Consider the following 17,329-nt stretch of genomic DNA (forward strand, 5'->3'; position numbering starts at 1 on the left):
AAGCCCCTGGTCTGGAGCCTGCTTGGGATTCTCTCTTGGTCCCTCCCCTGCTTGCATGCAAATGCTCACTCTCAAAAATAAGCACGTGAACTTTAAAAAAAGTATACGCTCATGAACTACTCAATACTTCTCCGATGGAACCCAATTTCCCTCCCCTTGAATATGGACTGTATTTTGTGACTTGCTTCTAATGAATAGAATGTGACAGAAGTGACAGTGACTTCCAACAGTAGGTCATAAAAGGCATTGTGGCTGCTTCTCTCTCTTTCTGCGTTCACCCGTTCAGGGGAAAGCGATCAGCCATGTTGTAAGGAATCTCAAACAGCCCCACTGAAGCTTAGGTAATGAGGAACTGAGGCCTCCTGCCAATGGCCAGCGGGGAACTGAGACCTTTAGTTAAGAACCATGTGAACGAGGGGCGCCTGGTCTGACTTGGGCTCAGGTTCTGATCTCACGGTTCATGAGTTCGAGCCCCACATTGGGCTCGCTGCTGTCAGTATGGAGTCTGCTTTGGATCCTCTGTCCCCCTTCTCTCTGCCCCTCCCCTCGCTCTCGCGCGCGCTCTCTCTCTAAAGTAAATAAACATTAAAAAAAAAAGAACCACGTGACTGAGCCATCTGGGAAGTGGAGTCTCCAGCTCAAATGATTGCAGCCCCAGCCAAGCTTGAGTGCAACCTGCATCATGCAACCATAAATTTAGAACCAGCATCTACCCTGCTCCAGAATTCATGACCACAGAAAATGTGTGATGTAAAACATGTGGGTTTTGTTCCTGTTTCAGCCCCTAATTCAGGGGAAATTTGCTGTGCAGCAAAAGGACACATCAGTCCTTGACTCCTCTGTTTTGTCTCTCTCCACTGTCTCCCTGGATGAATTGCCCAGTTCTATGGCTTTAAATACCACATATATGCTGGAGTCTCACCAATCTCTCTTCAGATTCCGACCTCTCCATTACAAGGCAGACTAGAATACCAATGGCTATGTGACACCCCCTCTTGGGTGTCTGAGAGGCATCTTGAACTCACTGTGCCTCAAATTGAACACTCAGCCTCCTTTGCCCGTATCAGGAAATGGCACCACTCAGTAGCTCAGACCAAAACCCAGTAGTCATCCTTTTCCTTACTCTTCCCACCTCACTCGACCATTCAGCAAGTTCCAGTTCATTCTGTCTCCAACATGCCTCTCAAGTCCATCCACGCCTCCCAATCACCCCTGCCACTTCCTCAGTCCAGGCCAATATCATCCCTCCTGGGCTGCTGTGACAACCTTCCATCAGTCTCCCTTGAAATCCATTCTCACAGCAACCAGAGTGCCCTTAAAGTCAGAACACCTCACCATTGGTGGATTGCAACAATGGCCACCAATTTCCCCCATCCTGTGTGCATGTGGCTTTGCTGCTTCTGCCAACAAGAGGCAGAGTCTTCACCCCTTTAATCAAGACTTGCTCTAGCCAACGGGGTTCTAGTAAATTCCACACAAATAGAAGCTGGAAAAGGGTTTATGTGCTGAGCCTTTGCTCCCTCGCTGCTCAGAAATGGCTTTGACCACCACCATACGAATGAGCCTGGGTTAGCCTCTGGGCGATGAGCAACATGTAGCCCACTTACTCCCATTGACCCTGCCAACAGCAAGCCAGCCACCAGACATGCCAGGGAGGTCACTGACTGCCAGCTGGCCACAAATACCTGAGTGATACCACCACCAGCATGTGGGACAGAGACAAGCGATCCCAGCTGAGCCCAGCCCAAACTGCCAAAGCACAAATCATGAACAAATAAAAGGTTCTTTTAAGTCACTCAGATTTAGAGTTTATTCGTTATGCAGCAAAAGCTAACTGATACAATCCCTTTCTCAAAACCCTCCAAGGATTCCCCATTGGATGGATTTGTATATAGTATAAAATCTAAATTCTAAATATGAATAAAATATAAATATGGGTACATTCTAAATTCTAAATACAGGTCCATTATCCTGCATCTCTCTGGCTCTCTCCAACCTCACTCATGCCACTCCCCCCATTACTCAGCACACAGTAGCCAAGTACTGGAGAGCTCCCAGCTCTCCCCCCCGCCCCCACCCACTGCAATGGTATCCCCTCAGTGTGGGACACACCTGTCCTGCTTCTTCACAAGGCTGGCCCCTCCATATCCTTCAAATCTTATTTGAAAAGTCACCTCTTCAGAGAAGCTTTATCAGATTTTCCCTGCTCTTTTCATTATCAATCTTAACACTTACCACTGTGTACAATTCTGTTTTTACTGATGGGATTATTTGATTAATGTCTTTCTTCTCCATACAACTGTAAACTCCATGAGAGCAAGAACAATATCTTGTTTTTTCTTGCATTTTTATCCCCAGGACCTGGCACACAGTAGGTGTCCAAGAAATATTACAATAAATGAATGAAAAGAATGGTAATGGTAATTATTTTTGAAACTGCTATTTCTAAAACATTTTACTTTTAGCCAGGTAATGTGGAGAGTGACCAATACTCATTATCTTTATGAACCCTCACAACCTCCCTGTGAGTTGGATTCTATTATTACCCACATTTTGTAGAAGAGCTCAGAGAAGTGAAGTGAATTCCATAAGGTCACAGAACTAGGAGACAGCTGATCAAGAACCCACATCAGTGTCATCTGGCTCCATGCTAGGGGTCTTAGCTGTGACATTATAATACCTCCCAACCCTGGGCTCTGCCTCACGAGGGGACAAGTGGAGGGCATGAGTGATCCCCCCAGGGAAGTTTGGGGATGCCCCAGTGGGTGAATGAGTGAGAGACCATGTGGGCCCAGCTACTTCCTGGACCTTTGCTGCCTCCCCCAGCCATGGAGGGACACAGGACTGTCCAACATCCCCATCTGGAACAGCCCCAGTCATCTTGCCATGGAGCAGTACAATGTTGCCTCCTCTTGGAAGAGCTCATGACGAACACAGAGACTGAGGTCAGGAGGCTTCCAATCTAGGGATCACCTGAGCATCCAAAGCTGTTCTCCAGGACTATCAACCCTGCTCTCCATCTAGGTCACACTCTGTGTCTCCCTTGATCATATCAGCAGCTAATATTTGTGGACATTTCCATACTGTGTGTCAGGCCAGGTGTTTATTCCCTTTCACGTACTTTCTCATTGAGCCACACAACAGCCCTGTGAATAGGCTTTCATTTTATCACAGAAGAAGTGGCAGAGTTTGAGCTTAAAAACTCAGACTCTGGGAGCCAGGGTTTAAATCTAGGCTCCCCCATTTCTATCTGTGTGACCTTGGGAAGGTTACTGAACCTCTCTGTGCCTTAGTTTCTTCATCGTAGTTACTCATATTATCTCCTAAAGTTGCTATGGGGATTAAACTATGTGAAACAGAATAGTACTCGACACACAGTAAGTGTTGTTAAAGATGAAAGCAGTATGGGTTGAAAGGTGTCCTTCCAAAATTCATATGTTGAAGCTCTAATCCCCAGTATCTAAGAATGTGACTATATTTGGAGAAAGGGCCTTTAAAGAGGTAAGCTAAAATGAGGCCATCAGGGTGGGCCCTAACCAATCCGAGGTGTCCTTGTAAGAAGAGGACATTTTGCCACACAGACACCAGGGGTGTGTACACAGAAGAAAGCCTCTGTAAGCCCAAGAGAGGCCTCAGAAGAATGAAACCTGCCAGCCCCTTGAACTTAGACTTCCAGACTCCACAACTGTGAGAAAATAGATCTCTGTGGTTTAACTCATCCAGTCTATGGGATTTTGTTATGGCAGCCAAGCAAATTAACCCATGAATATATAAGATGTGCCTGAGAATTAAGGTTGACCAATGAGAGAATGGCAGAGCTAGAATTCTGTCTGACCCCAAAGGCAGTCTTAGAAACACCATGCCTTCTGGCCTCTGAGCACTCTTCTGTAAGGGCTCCCTTAAGCACCTTCCCTGACAGGAAGGAGAAAGTCCCTTCTTGAGATGTGTATATTAGTTTCATTACTAAGCCTTGCCATGCTTTTTTCTACAGAGGATTTAGGGCCCTGACTTTAGAACTCATGGCAATGTCCCTATTCAGGACTCTAGGTATCTATGTGTACCTTGTGCTTGCCTCAGTTACGAGATGCTGGAAGAGCACTGGACCTGTCAAGAGGGAACATGTTCTTGCCCTAACCGTGCCATTTATGAGTGGTGTGATGTTGAGCACGTCCACGTATCTCTCTGAGCCTCATTTTTCTCAAATGGAGAATGTGCATGCCGTTAGCTGTTATATGTTTAAACTAGCATGTTCCAGGCAATGTGCAAAGTGCATTTACTTTTTATAAGAGTCCAACAAGATGGCGTTAAGTTGTGTTCTTACCATCCCATTCTACAGATGAAGAAACTGAGGCTCCAATAGGGAAAACAACTTGTCCAAGTCACACAGTACAGGCGGCAAAGCTGGAACTCTAACTTAAACCTGCCTGACTCTAAACCCATCTCTCTTTTTTTTTTTCTTTTTAAGATTTTATTTTAAGTAATCTCTACACCTAATGTGGGGCTTGAACCCTGAGTTAAGAGTTGCATGCTCTACCGACTGAGCCAGCCAGGCGCTCCTAAACCCATCTGTTACAGCACTGTGCCCCACAGTTTTCCCATTTAGATGGGGTGTGCATGTGAAGCTGTGAGTGTAGCACTCCATGTTGCATAGGCTCCATAAATTAGCACAGCTGAGGAGACAAGACTAACAGGTCGCCCAAAACGGAGCAAGACGAGAAGGTCTGGAATCAAATTTGAAGAAGAGAAGTAGCAAAGACAGCACATAAAAGGAGAAAGGAGCAGAGTGGCATGGAGACTGTACTCCTGGCTGCAAGAGCTGCAGGAGCAAAGTTGTGGAGATGGGAAAGAGGCTGTACACTTAGGGTCTAGAGAGCCACTTAAACAGAAAGATCAAGGTCAGAAAGAGCCATAATGCATCCTTGAGCAGGGGAAGGCAAGAGGATGTGGTGGGTCATGTTGACCACCAACTACCACCAGCATTATCATCTTCATCAATCTTTGTTAAGCATCTACTGTGTGCTAAGCATTAACCTAAACATTCTTCGTGTATTATTTCATGTAACATTTCAATGCTTTTGGCAGGTCTTCTTATTATCCCTATTATACAGATGAGAAACTGAGGTCCAGGGAGGTGAAGTACCTGACCCATGATCACTTAACTACCAAGTGGTCAAGCTAGGACTTAAACCTAAGTGTATCTGACTCCATGGCCCGTGATTCTAATGACCTGGGAGGTCCTCTGGCATCTTTGGGATAAAGGGGCTGGAACTAAACAGGGTCAGGTGGGCCGGATGGGCTCCAGCACCCACCTACCCCAGACAGAGCTGGCACCCACCCTCATTCTCCAGCTTCCTCTTCTCCAGCTCCGCCTCTATCTGGTCCAGCACCATGGCCAGCTCCCCGAGGATCTTCTTCAAGTAGCTCACATCATCGTGCTCCAGGATCTTGGCCTGGGGACAGGACAGGCAGGAGCCAGAGGAGTTGAGTTGGCTTCCATTGAGCCTGGGTGACCAGGGATTGAAGGAGCTTGACCCAGACGCTCTTTGGCAAACCCAGCCTCCAAACATCCCCTTCAGTGTAGAGGGTGCCCCATGGTTACGAAGCACCCGCATCTGGTGCTCAGGGCCCCTTGAGCTCAGCTGTCCTGGCCAGACCTCTTTCACAGGACTGACACTCTCATATACCAACTGCTGTAAGGGTTCATTGATAGGAGCTCATTGCTGCCCCTTCTCCTGAGAATTACTCCCAGCCAAAGAAAAGCTGCCTGGAGATACAGGCCCCTCAAGCCCCCGCAATATGTAACCACTGACTGACAGATACAGAAGTATAAAAGGCTTGCCCCTTGCCTTGGGGTGGATCAACTTTGTGGTGCCACTCATGTTGCAGAGGTGAACTTGGCCCCTCCCTCTTTCCTATCCCTCCCACCCTTACAGGGTCCTCCTCAGAACGCTCCCTCAACGTCACTCTTATCCAAGAACCTCCATCCAATGCTCTGCTCTTAGGGACACAACCTAAGACATGAGGAGACCAAGGCTCCAGGGGGACAGTGGCTTGCCCAAGGTCAAGTAGCCAGTAAATGACAAGAGGAGACAGAATTGGAAAAACAAGCCAGTGTTGTTTTCATTTCATGTCATCAGCTGATCCTCTACTTTGAACCAGCCTCGTGCCTTTGTTCTTTTCCATGGGAAAGATAGGGGGGAGTGGAACTGAGCAGGTCTGGAAGCACTCACCATGAGCTTCTTCTGTTTGGAAAGGTAGGGCTCAGAGAGCTGGGGCTCCTCTTCATGGTCCAATTTCATGAGGTCTGTGGTGGCATTGGCTAAATGTCCTGGAGAGAGAATAAGGAAGGTCCCATCTTTCTGATAGCCAGTGCCACCCCCAGCCCTTCTTCCACAAACTTGTGAGTAGATTCCATTCAAACGTTGGTCTGAAAAGTAACAATATGGACAGCCAACACTTGGTAGGCACAACAGGCTGGAACCCGGGGATGGATGAGATGCCATCCTGCCCTAGGCTCAGGCTAGTGGGAGAGACAGACATGCAAAGAAATCTCTAGGATACAGCACCATCAATCTGCAATGAAGGGTGAACAGAATGCTGTGGGATAGAGGGCCACCTGCCTGGGACACAAGGCATCAAGAAACCCCACTGAGGAGGGGACTACTCGAGAATGAGTGGGAGCTTGCCAGAAATGGATAGGTTATAAACCTGGACAGACTCATGCTTCAGTGCATGCCACCCCCTACTCTTTCTCGTGGTTAAGGAAATGGGTTCGGAGAGGCTAAATATCCCACACTAGTAAACGAAAAGCAGGATAAGATCCTAGGGTCTGTTCTGTGATTGGGGTGGGGTTTCTCCAGAATTTTTGGCCAATGAGTCTGGGGTGTGGTGAGTCAGGTGGAGAGTGGTGCCCCAGTCCTGCCTGGTCCTTTCCCTTGGGCCCCAACTCCACTTAGCCATCTCTTAGGCTCCTTGAACCTCACCCAACAGACCTCACCATCTTCCCTGCTCCCCCTGCTCCTCGCCTGCATTCTCGCCTAACTGCAGCACCCCTCCCCCACACCAAGTTAAGCCAGATGCCTGGGGGTTGCCTTCAATTCCTCCTTCACCTCCTCCCTGAACAAAATCAGTCCTAGGTCCTATTGATTCCTCCTTCTTATTCTTTCCCATACTTAACATCTCCTTTTCAACCCTCTGACTCCCTTAGTTCAGACTGGATGATTCTGACCTGGCCCCAGGCACTGGCATTCTCTCCACTCTGTGCCCTTCTTCCCACTCACACTGAAGAGGTCTTCCTCAAACACACACTTGTCCATGCCATTCCCTGCTTAAAACCCACTCTGGCTCCTCACTGACCTTGGATAACCTTCAAACTCTTCAACGTGCCTTAAAAGACCAGCAGGATCCCTCTCCTCTCTTCTCACCAACTCCACCTTTCACTGAGGAAACATTTCATCCACCCAAATGCTTGGCATGAATGTGCCAGACCATTCCAAACCTCAGGGCCTCTGCTCACACTACTTCTACCTTCTGGAATAGCTTTCTCCTGTATTCCTGAAAATCCCCTTCTAGATCCAGCACAAGATCACCTCCTCCAAAAATCCCATCCTGATCCTTTGAGAGGTCTGACCATTCAATGCCTTTGTCCTTCAGTGTCCATGGTGCAGATTTCTGCCAAAAAATGCAAATATAGTAATCAGAGATGCCATTGCACCAATCCATTCACATTCCAATCTGTGCGAAAAGTGCCCCCTGGACTTGTGCAGTTCACCCTGTAATGCTATCCACAGAGATTCTGATGTACTTCTCTCTGAATGTATATGTCTCCCACTAGAATTTGGGTTTCTGGATACCTGTGGCTATGTCAGATTCACCCGTTTCCTTAAAACACAGTACAGGCCTGGCACAGAACAAGAGTTTAGTGAGTGTTGAATAAATGAATGAATGAATAGAATAGAATAGAATAGAATAGAATAGAATAGAATAGAATGAATAAAATGAGTGAGTGAATGAGTGACTGCAGGTGTTCAGCTACTGCCCTCTGACGTCTCACCATCTACCACCCTATCTCCTGGCCTGATACAAAAACCAGTAAATACGCTCCCGGACCTTCCAGCTTTGGGGCTATATTAAATCTCATTGATATTTTATGAATGTGAAGGTCAAGTATAGCATTTCCTCTCTTTCCAGTCATCCAGGGCTGTACACGTGGCTCTCTTTAGACTCTAGAAGGGCAACCCAAGCCAAGGAAAGACCTTGGACTGATTGGAGGGGTCACTGCAGGATGACTGCTACATCCTGTTTGATCCCTCTCCTCTCCCAGCTCGGCTGGGGCCCTGAGTTCTTGTCTCTTCTCAAAGGAAGGAGCAGGGTAGGCCTTCTCTGGACCCCTCACTGCCTTCTAGGCTCCTTTAAATGACTCAGGGTGGAATGAGGAAGTGCCTCCAGCCCCCAGAAGCGTTTAGGGACTGCCTCCATCCAGTCCTGGCCACCGTCATTGCTCACCTAGATGACAGCCAGGACCTCGTAACTCAGTGAGGGAACTTTGTAAAATGCACATCAGATCATGTCACTGTCCATCCCTGTCTCTCCACTGCTCTTTGGGCAAAATTCCAATTCTGTCAGTCCTACTCCCCAGACTCACAGCATGGCCACTCATACCTGCCTCGGACTACACTTCATCCACATTGAACTTCCTTCAGTTCCCTGAGCACACTACACCCTCTCCTCCCCCTCAACCTGAAAGGGTTCTCCCTCCCCTTCTACCTCCTGGTCATCCTTGGATGTTGCTGCATTTCAGAAGCCCTCCAGGCCCCCAGTGGCTGGAATGGGCATCTTCCCATAGCCTCCATGCTTCCTTTACCATAACACTGATTGGTTTTGGTTAAAAAATTTTTAACCAATTAGTTTTTGAACAGTTTATACATGTATACTTGTTTAAAACTTCAAATATTAGGGGCGCCCGGGTGGCTCAGTTGGTTGAGCATCCGACTTCGTCTCAGTTCATGATCTTGTGGTTTGAGTCTGAGCCCTGCGTCGGGCTCTGTGCTGACAGCTCAGAGCCTGGAGCCTGCTTTGGATTCTGTGTCTCCCTCTCTCTCTGCCCCTCCCTCACTCATGCTCTGTCTCTCTTTCTCTCTCTCTGTCAAAAATAAATAAACATTAAAAAAATTTAAAAATTCAAATATTAAAGAATGTGCAGTGAAAAGTAAATCTCTCCCCCCTCAGTCTGTGGTCTCTTAGTTCTGCTTCCTGAAAGCAAACCCTATTGGCAGCTTCTCGTGTATCTTTGTGCTTGCAAGCACCTGGGTATCCATTTAACGCCCTTTTAAATATAGTAATGATAGCACACTAGATGCATTTGTTTTGCCTTCCTTTATTCTTACTTCCTAACATATCTTAGGGAGCATCCCTTATACTCATTTTTTAAAACAGCTGTACAGTATTCTATTGTGGGAATACTAGAATTTTTTTGCCCAGTTCCCAACTCATGCACTGCTGAGTTATTTCCAACTTCTTGCTATTACCACCTATGCTGCAATGGTGATTCTTGGTGCACACATCCAAGTGTAACTGCAGGATAATCTCCACGGTGTGGGCCTTTTTGTGTTTGATATAGGGTGCCAGACTGTCCTCCTGAGAAGTTGTTCAAATGTGTTTAGTCCCACACTGCAATTACCTGGCCACTTGTCTTTCTGCTTATCTGTGATGGAACAGATGGGATGGTAGAAGCTGTGTTTGTCCCCATTGGTCCCCAGACCCCTGCCCAGCGCCTGGGTCGTAGGAGACCTCATAAGTGTTGACTGAATGGAGACAAGATGATATTGATAGATTCCAGGTCTTACTCAAGGGTACTCTAAAGGGACAAATCAAGTTCCACAACCTGCCCCTTCCCACTTTTAAACAACAGCTCACTCCTTTGAGAGGGAGGAAGTGACCATTAACTAAGTACCTAGTATCTACTTAGAATCATCACACTTCATCTGTCTATAGGATCCCATGGTGTCTGCACAGGGCCTGGACCAAAGTCTGTAAATAACTGTTGATGGATAATCTGATTTAATCTAACCCCCATTGACCAGGTGCTAGAAACAAAAAGATGAACCAGGCTATGGGCATGTCCAGACTAGCAGCTAGGACAGGACGTGGGTGATGCTTCAATCAGAAACAAGAGACCTCACAGGGGCCTTGCATATCTGGGCAGCCTTCCTTGGTGACACCAACCCTGAAGTCACTCATTGCCCTGGATCACCAGCTATAGTCCTGACCTCCTTGGGCCCTGACCCCAGGTGTCTGGGGCTGGGACTCCTCCAGTACAAATGTGCTCCAGCTCTCCACGGACAAGACAAGCCTCTGGGAGGGCAGACAGCCCACAGCCTCTGTACAGGATGGCAGGACAAGAGGAGGGGCAGGAGAGGGGAATGAGACGGCCAGAGAGGGAGAGACATTTTGGTTTGAAAGCGGGTAAATGAGATGGACGGCCAGGGAGAGTGGTGGAGAGAAGGCAAGCAGGAGGGAGGAAGGGAGAGAGCCAGAGGATGGAGCACGAGACACCCAGAGCGAGGGCCAGAGAGATGAACAGAGACAGAGAGAAAGGGGGTGGAGACAGAGGCAGGGATGGGAAGAGGGAGACCAGGAAGGATAAGAGGAAGAGGGGGAGTTAGAGACATACAGTGGGGAGAAGATGTGGAGGAGGGGAAGGACTCCCATTGAGGGGTCACCCATGGCACTCACTGCGGATCTCAGCCGTGGCGTACTTGGGGATCATGGAGTCCGTGGTGAGCTCGGGGTGTAGGATGCAGCCGTGCGTGTAGGCGTCCATGGGCAGCGCGTCCAGTAGCTCCCGGTACTGCAGGACCCTCGCGTGCTGTGGGCTGCCCGCCTCAGGCATCAGGGCCACCACGTGCTCTGTGGGGCACAGCCGGGGCTGGGCTGGGGGGCAACGGGTCCTGCCCCGGCCCCCTACCCCTCTCATTCAGACAGACTGGGCTCTGGCACCCTGTCCTTCAACCCCGGTGTGCTGGAACCCCAATCGTCATGGCCCAGGTGCCACCCCTTTCCCCAGGCTCTTGTGATAAAGTTTCCCCCCAGCTGACAGGGGATCCTAGTGGTCTTGCCTGCCTACCTCACCTCCCTGGAGTCCTGCCAAGCTGTCTGCTGAGGAGCTGCCCGATGGGAGTCTAGGCCCAGTGTTGGCAGGCTTCAAGAGAAGCCAGAAACCTGGATGTTTAAAACTGAACTCTCCTTAATCCTTAATTGTTGGCAACTAATTCGTATTCTTTCTCCACAGTGCATGTCTGGGCCCTGGACCCCTCTCAGCTGTGGTTTGCAGCACCTGCTATAGGCAGTGGGCTTCTGAACCTGAAGAAGGCTGGAGGGCAGGAGAGGACATAGGGTCCTGTGGTGTTCCAGGGTGTCTGGGCCCTGCTCACATCTGCAGTGTTCCGGGGCACCTGGGGCCAGGTCTATGGGGTTTCTGGGGAGTCCATGGCCCTAACTACGCTTATAGGGATTCAGAGGGCTGGGCCCTGCCTGTGCCCTGGCATCCCCAGAAGGCCTGAGCCCCTCCTGGTGACTAGGATGGTCTGGGTCCAGCTCCTGCCCGGGGGCTCGGAGGGCCTGTGGCCATGCTTCTGACTCCAGAGCTCCTGGGGACGGAGGTTGTAGTCCCCTTGCTCCTAGGGCCATGTCTGGGCCAGCCCTTTCCCTGGAGTCCTGGGGATAGGGTTTGTAGCATCCCAAGGATCGTGGCCATACCTGTGGCCCTGTGGTCCCTGGGGGCGGTGGGCATCTGAGCCCTGTCTGCCATCCCACTCTTCCTTTTGGGGGAGACTGGACCTTGTCCACAGTCCCAGTGAGCTTCCTCAGGCTCCCCAAGGTTCTGTGGGGTCCCTGGGGTCTGTGGCTGAGCCCCTGGTGGGTGTGGCGGCCGTACCTCCTGTGAAGGTCCGCTCCACGTAGTCGATGATCTGGTCATAGTCACTGATGATGTTGTCCCGGTGGATAATGACGGGCACCTCCTCCCCCAGGTTGAGCCGCATGAACCACGGCTCCTTGTGCTCACTCTGCGGCAGGCTCACGTCCCTCTCCTCACACGCCAGGCCCTTCTCGGCAATCACCAGCCGCACCTGCAGGCGCCAGGGTCAGAGCGGGGAAGGCGGGTGGACGCACGGGGGACACTCTGCCCAGGTGGGGTGGGGCATGTGGGAAGGGAGGTCAGAGGTCACACACAGGAGGGGGCACTGTTGCTTCCTGCTCATTCTTTGGGCAGGTGGACTCTCCCAGGGCCCTGGCGCCTCTTGGTGGGAGGAACACAGCCCTATGTGGGGCCAAGGGGCAGGGCTCCCTCATAGTTATGGGACTGGGTTTCACAGCTGGACATACCTGGGATAGGATTCCTGGCTCTGCTGTGTGTGTTTGGGCAGATTCGTTAAACTTCCTGAGCCTCAGTTTCTTTATTTGCAAAACGGAAGTATTAATAGTACCATGCCAGTGTCTGGCACATAGATGGCACTCAAGTCATGGTTTCACTATTATGACTGGACACTCAGCCTGGCCTCCAGGGGTACATCTGGCCAGGAAATTCATAGGAATTCTTATCATCAACATGATCGATAGCAATATTTCTCAAATTATTTAGGAAACAAAGCAAGGTGGAAAATAATTTGCCAACATCAGCTGAGCCTTTTATTGCCCCCAGACACTTTCCCATCTGGTTGTTGTTCACAACAGCTTCCCCAAAGAGGGTAGAATAGAGGCTATCTCCCTGTTTTTCTTGATGAGAAAACCAAAGCCCAGAGAGGGCAAGTAACTTACCCAAAGTCACACAGCAATTTAGCAGTAGACCTGAAACCGGAAACAGTGGGTCCTGACTCCTGCGGGCACCTTCAGGGAATCCTGGGCCTGCCCCCTCCTTAGTCTTTCCCTATGTCTCTAGGGGGTCCCAGACGAATATTTGAGCTGGTAGAAGTTAATGGAGAGTCTTGAGGCTGGGGCCTGCTCCTGACCCAGCCCAACATTTCTGAGTTGGAAGATAATTAGAGATCACCTGGTCCAACTGTCCCCTGCTTGTGGACTGAGACTCAGAAAGATGACTTTTGTCCAAATTCCCCAGCAAAAAGATGGCAAGCGACTCTACCAAAGGCTCCAGGGCAGGGGGAAGGGAGGGCATCCCTGAGCCTAGCAAAAGTGGTTCTCCTTGAGCATCAGTGTCCCCACACACACTTGGTTGGTAGCTCTTGGGACTGGATGTCCGCAGCCTCCCTCCCAGATGCCAGGAGTTAAGCACTCAGAAGGGTCAGCATGGTGTCATAGTCGGACCTTGGACTCGGTGCCAGACTGTCAGTTCAAATCCCAGCTCTGGCACCTACTTGCTGGGTGACTTGGCTTTACATCTGTGTGCCTCAGTTTCCTCATCTGTCCAATGAGAGCCCACTAGCAGTTCCCGCAGAGGGCTGCTGTGAGGATTAGATACATTAATCCCTACAGAACAGTGCCTGGCACCCCATAGGCATATTGTGTCTTAGCTACTTGCATGAGATCAGGTTCTGGAAGCAGACAGATCTAGACTTGAAGCCTGGCTCTGCTGCTTATTTGCTGTGTGATCTTGGACGAGTTACTTGACTTCTCTAATCTTAGGTTCTATGAGATGAGGAATGTAATCCATTCCTTCAAGCTTGACATGAGGTTGAGATGGGATCATATGGATAAAGTCCCAGCACGGGAGGTTAATACATGGATTCTACCATCATTATTACACACACACACACACACACACACACACACACACACACACACTCACCATCATGATTGGTATCCTAGAGTACTTCATGCCCAACCCTCACAGCTAACATGAACACCTCTTTCCATGTGGGGAGGAAGAAGTAACTAGCCCCTGAACCCCCAATGCTCATTCACAGATTCATTTGCTTCATTAGCCAAAAGCAGGTCCTACAGATGGGGCTGGGAGGTCCTCACCCTGGCTCTGCCACAGCAATGCTATTATGTGATGTTAGAGTGTCACTGCCCCTTCCCGAGCCTCCTTTTAATCATGAGTAGAATGAGGGCTGGACTCCACGTTGGAGGAGCGCCTTGCTGCCAGCTGACGCTACATTCGGACCACACAGGAGACAGTGGGAGGAATGGCTGATTCTAAGAGAGGCGGAGGAGTTGTGGCAGAGAGAGAGCACCGGGGGTGGCATCTGTTGGGTCTGGGTGTGTGAGTGTATACATGTGTGAGCCTGAACGTGAGTAGCAACTGCATGAGTGTGCAAGTGTGTGTGTGTGTGTGTGAGTGTGTGTGTGTGTGTGTGTGTGTGTGTGTGTGCATGTGTTCATGAGTGCGGGTGCGTATGGATGAGTGTCTGAGTGAGTATTAAAGCATTGTGTGAGTGCGTGTGCATTAGTGTGGATATGAGCGTGCATATGCACGTGTGAGTGTGTGTCCTTGTGTGTATGTGTAGGTGAGTGTGCATGTGTATGTTCTCCTGCCTGAGCCCAGGAGGAGCCCCAGAGCCATCAAGGCTGGAGTTTGGCTGGAGCGGAACTGCCCATTCCCTTCCTCCGGCCCATCCTGGCATCCTTGGCCCTGAACCATCGCGCTCTGCCCAGCCATCCAGCCTCCAGGCCAAGCTGGGACCGCTGAATGGATGGAAACAGAAACCAAACCAGGCCTCTGTCCTTGACAGGTCCGGACATTTGGCCTTGCATCCTGGCAGGGCACCTGCTCCTAGGACCACTCCCAGGTCCTGCCCTGGAATTCTAGTGAGGGTGCCAGATGGGGCTAGTGCCTGGGGAGGGGACTATCTTTAGAGATGTAACAGTTTTGCTTGGAGCTGCCTCAGGGTCAGGCCGGCAGGCGGCCAAGGAGACTTTCTCCTTTAGCGGAGCTGCAGGCCAGAACCATGTGCCATCCTGCGGGGGAGGGGAGTGTGGGAGGAAGCCAGGTCCAGGGGAAGGGCATGCAGTCACCAAGGCCATCTGCCTCTCTTCACCCTGGAGGCTGGACCAGCCTTGGTGGTCACCACTCAGTGTGACCAGACATCAGCCACCCCTGGGCAAACCATCTTCTCTGCGGGTGCATGGAATTAGCTCACTGGTGCTTCAGAGTCGGGACTGTCCCTCCTCACCAGGCAATTGCAATGGGCTGGCTTGGAGTCTGCGCCCAACCATTTAGTTGTTGTATGACTTTGTAAAAGACACTTAAGAGTCTCTGAGCTTCAGTGTATTTATCCTTTTTTTTTTTTTTTTTTTTTTAATTAATAAAGGTGAAGGAGGGGTCCACACAGGGATCTGAGGAAAAAGAGTTCCAGGCAGAGGGAACAGTCAGCACAAAAGTCCTGAGGCAGGAGCGTGTCTGGCATGTTTGAAACACAATGAGGAGGCCAGTGTGGCTGGAACAGGGTGGGCGGGGAGATGAGAGGGGATGAGGCCCTGCACAGGGCATTTTAATCAAGACCCCAGATTCCGTGAATAAATTCCGTGGCTCCTTGAACTAAGATGGGGAAATCACATGTTTACTTTCAGTAATCTCATACTGACAGTTATCATTTTCTTCAATTATGAGTGTAGGCGACAAAGCATGGTAGTGTTCGCAGTGCCTGAAATATTGTCACCACAAGGCATCAGATACTTTCATCACTTCACATTGCTACGGTTACACTCATCACGACTTCAACACTACAGTGATCAGTCCTGCCACCAGGTAAGGTTATAGAATGGGTTAATCCAGAAACATATATTATTACATAATGAATTTGTTTTAAAAGGATGTCAACAGCTATACTTCGATTGGCTTCCCTTCTGGTAATGTTATGTATTTTACTTTATTTCATTAAAAGCATTATTCTGAGAAAGGTTCACAGGCTCCCCTCTATTGATGAAGGGGTCTGTGACCCAAGGAAGGTTAGGATCCTGAGGTAGAGCCTGAGGCCATGAGGAGGATTCTGGCTCTTTCCTGGAGGCACCTGGCGAGCCACTGCAGGCTTCTGGGAAGAATGGGGAGGTCGGCAGTTGTCACCTGTGAGCCTCTGGGGGTGGGGGTGGGGCAAATTGTCAAGGGCAGCGTGGACAGGGCTAGGAGCCAGTGCCCAAGAGCTTGAAAGGCAAGGCCCAGGTAGGAGGTAGAGATCACCCTCCATTCTCACTTCCTCCTGCCATGTCTGAGAGGGGCCTCTGGAAGACCTGCTCAGTCTTGGGTGTCAGGACTGTCTTCTGACAGGACCCTGACCTGGGCCTCTCACTCCTGGGGGCAGAAGGCTGGGCCAGGTTCTCCCCAAAGTTACCTCCAAGAAAAGGGCAGACCCTGAGAGGATGGAATAAGGGAAACTTGAACCAAGCTTGTTGCAGGAAGCCAAGGACGGCTCTCAGAGGCTCACCTTGGTGGAAATCACAACAATATAGCTAACTCCCAAAAAGGGCTTTCTCTGTACCAGGCGCTACTCTAAGACATTTATGTGTATTAATTAATTTAATCCTCACAAAAAGCCTAATGAGGTAGGTACTAGTATCACGCCCATTTTATAAAAGAGGAAATAGCCACAGAGACAGCGCTAAGTTGTCCCAAGTCACACAGCCAGTAAATAGCAATCTTGGTTTTTGAAAAACTGCCTGGTGTGAGGACAGAAAGATGCTCAGAGGGATGGGGACACACAGAGACAGGGTAATTCTTCCCGCCTGGGGAGGGAGAAATTCAAGTTGTATCAACATGTAGTCCATTTTCATGTGGAAGAAACTGAGGACCAAAGGGGATCAGGAACTACCTGAGGCCACAAGCTGGTGAATGAGAATGCCAGCACTGGATGCTGGTGTCTTGACTCTTGCCCCTTCCAGTCTCACCCTTCTGCCCCCTCCCCACCCCCAAGCCAAGGAGAAGGTGGCTGGGGGGCCAGAAACAGCCTCAGAAGCAAACTAACATCTACACTTTGCATTTAGAACCCCCTTTGAACCCTGTGGCCTCAAATGATCACTTATGATGGTGCCTGAAAGTTCACTGTTAGCGTGTCATTTTTAAGGCATTGTGCGAAGTGTGTGACCATGCATGATCTCAGTCTTCACAGCCCTCTGAGGTAGGAACCGTTCCTCTTGAACACAGGAGGAAGTGGAGACTTACAGAAGTGAAGACACGTGCACAGTCACGCAGTGGGAAGTGGCACAGTCAGGATTTGCTCTCCTGTCTAGTAAATGTAAGTGCGCTTACTGGGCACTTTCTGTGTGCCAGGTGCTGCTCTAGGTGACTTAATGGATACATTTGCTGAATCCTCACAACAGCCCTATCCCGGAGGTGCTGTTATTATTCTCAATTTACAGACGTGATGCCTGAGGCATGAGA

The 17,329-nt window shown here is 49.9% G+C and overlaps 1 protein-coding gene across 5 annotated transcripts in view; it reads right to left on the reverse strand.

Annotated features, from left to right (window-relative positions):
- Window positions 1-17,329, reverse strand: part of GDAP1L1 (ganglioside induced differentiation associated protein 1 like 1) — a 51,094-nt gene that overhangs the window by 6,975 nt on the left and 26,790 nt on the right. For 4 of the 5 annotated variants that reach the window (XR_005781977.1, XM_040446994.1, XM_040446996.1 and 1 more), the window contains 4 exons: window positions 11,936-12,128; window positions 10,735-10,908; window positions 6,231-6,328; window positions 5,336-5,450 (listed from right to left, as the gene is read on the reverse strand). Coding sequence is in view for 4 of the 5 variants with exons in the window: in XM_040446994.1 (XP_040302928.1) it covers window positions 5,336-5,450; window positions 6,231-6,328; window positions 10,735-10,908; window positions 11,936-12,128 (580 nt within the window). In the remaining variant the exon portion in view is untranslated. Of the gene's footprint in view, window positions 1-5,335; window positions 5,451-6,230; window positions 6,329-10,734; window positions 10,909-11,935; window positions 12,182-17,329 lie in introns of all 5 variants that reach the window. The other variant, XM_040446997.1, reaches the window with a different exon arrangement.

This window comes from Herpailurus yagouaroundi, unplaced genomic scaffold (genome assembly GCF_014898765.1).
Source record: "Herpailurus yagouaroundi ecotype Mexico unplaced genomic scaffold, PumYag 196, whole genome shotgun sequence".
NCBI lineage: Eukaryota > Metazoa > Chordata > Mammalia > Carnivora > Felidae > Herpailurus > Herpailurus yagouaroundi.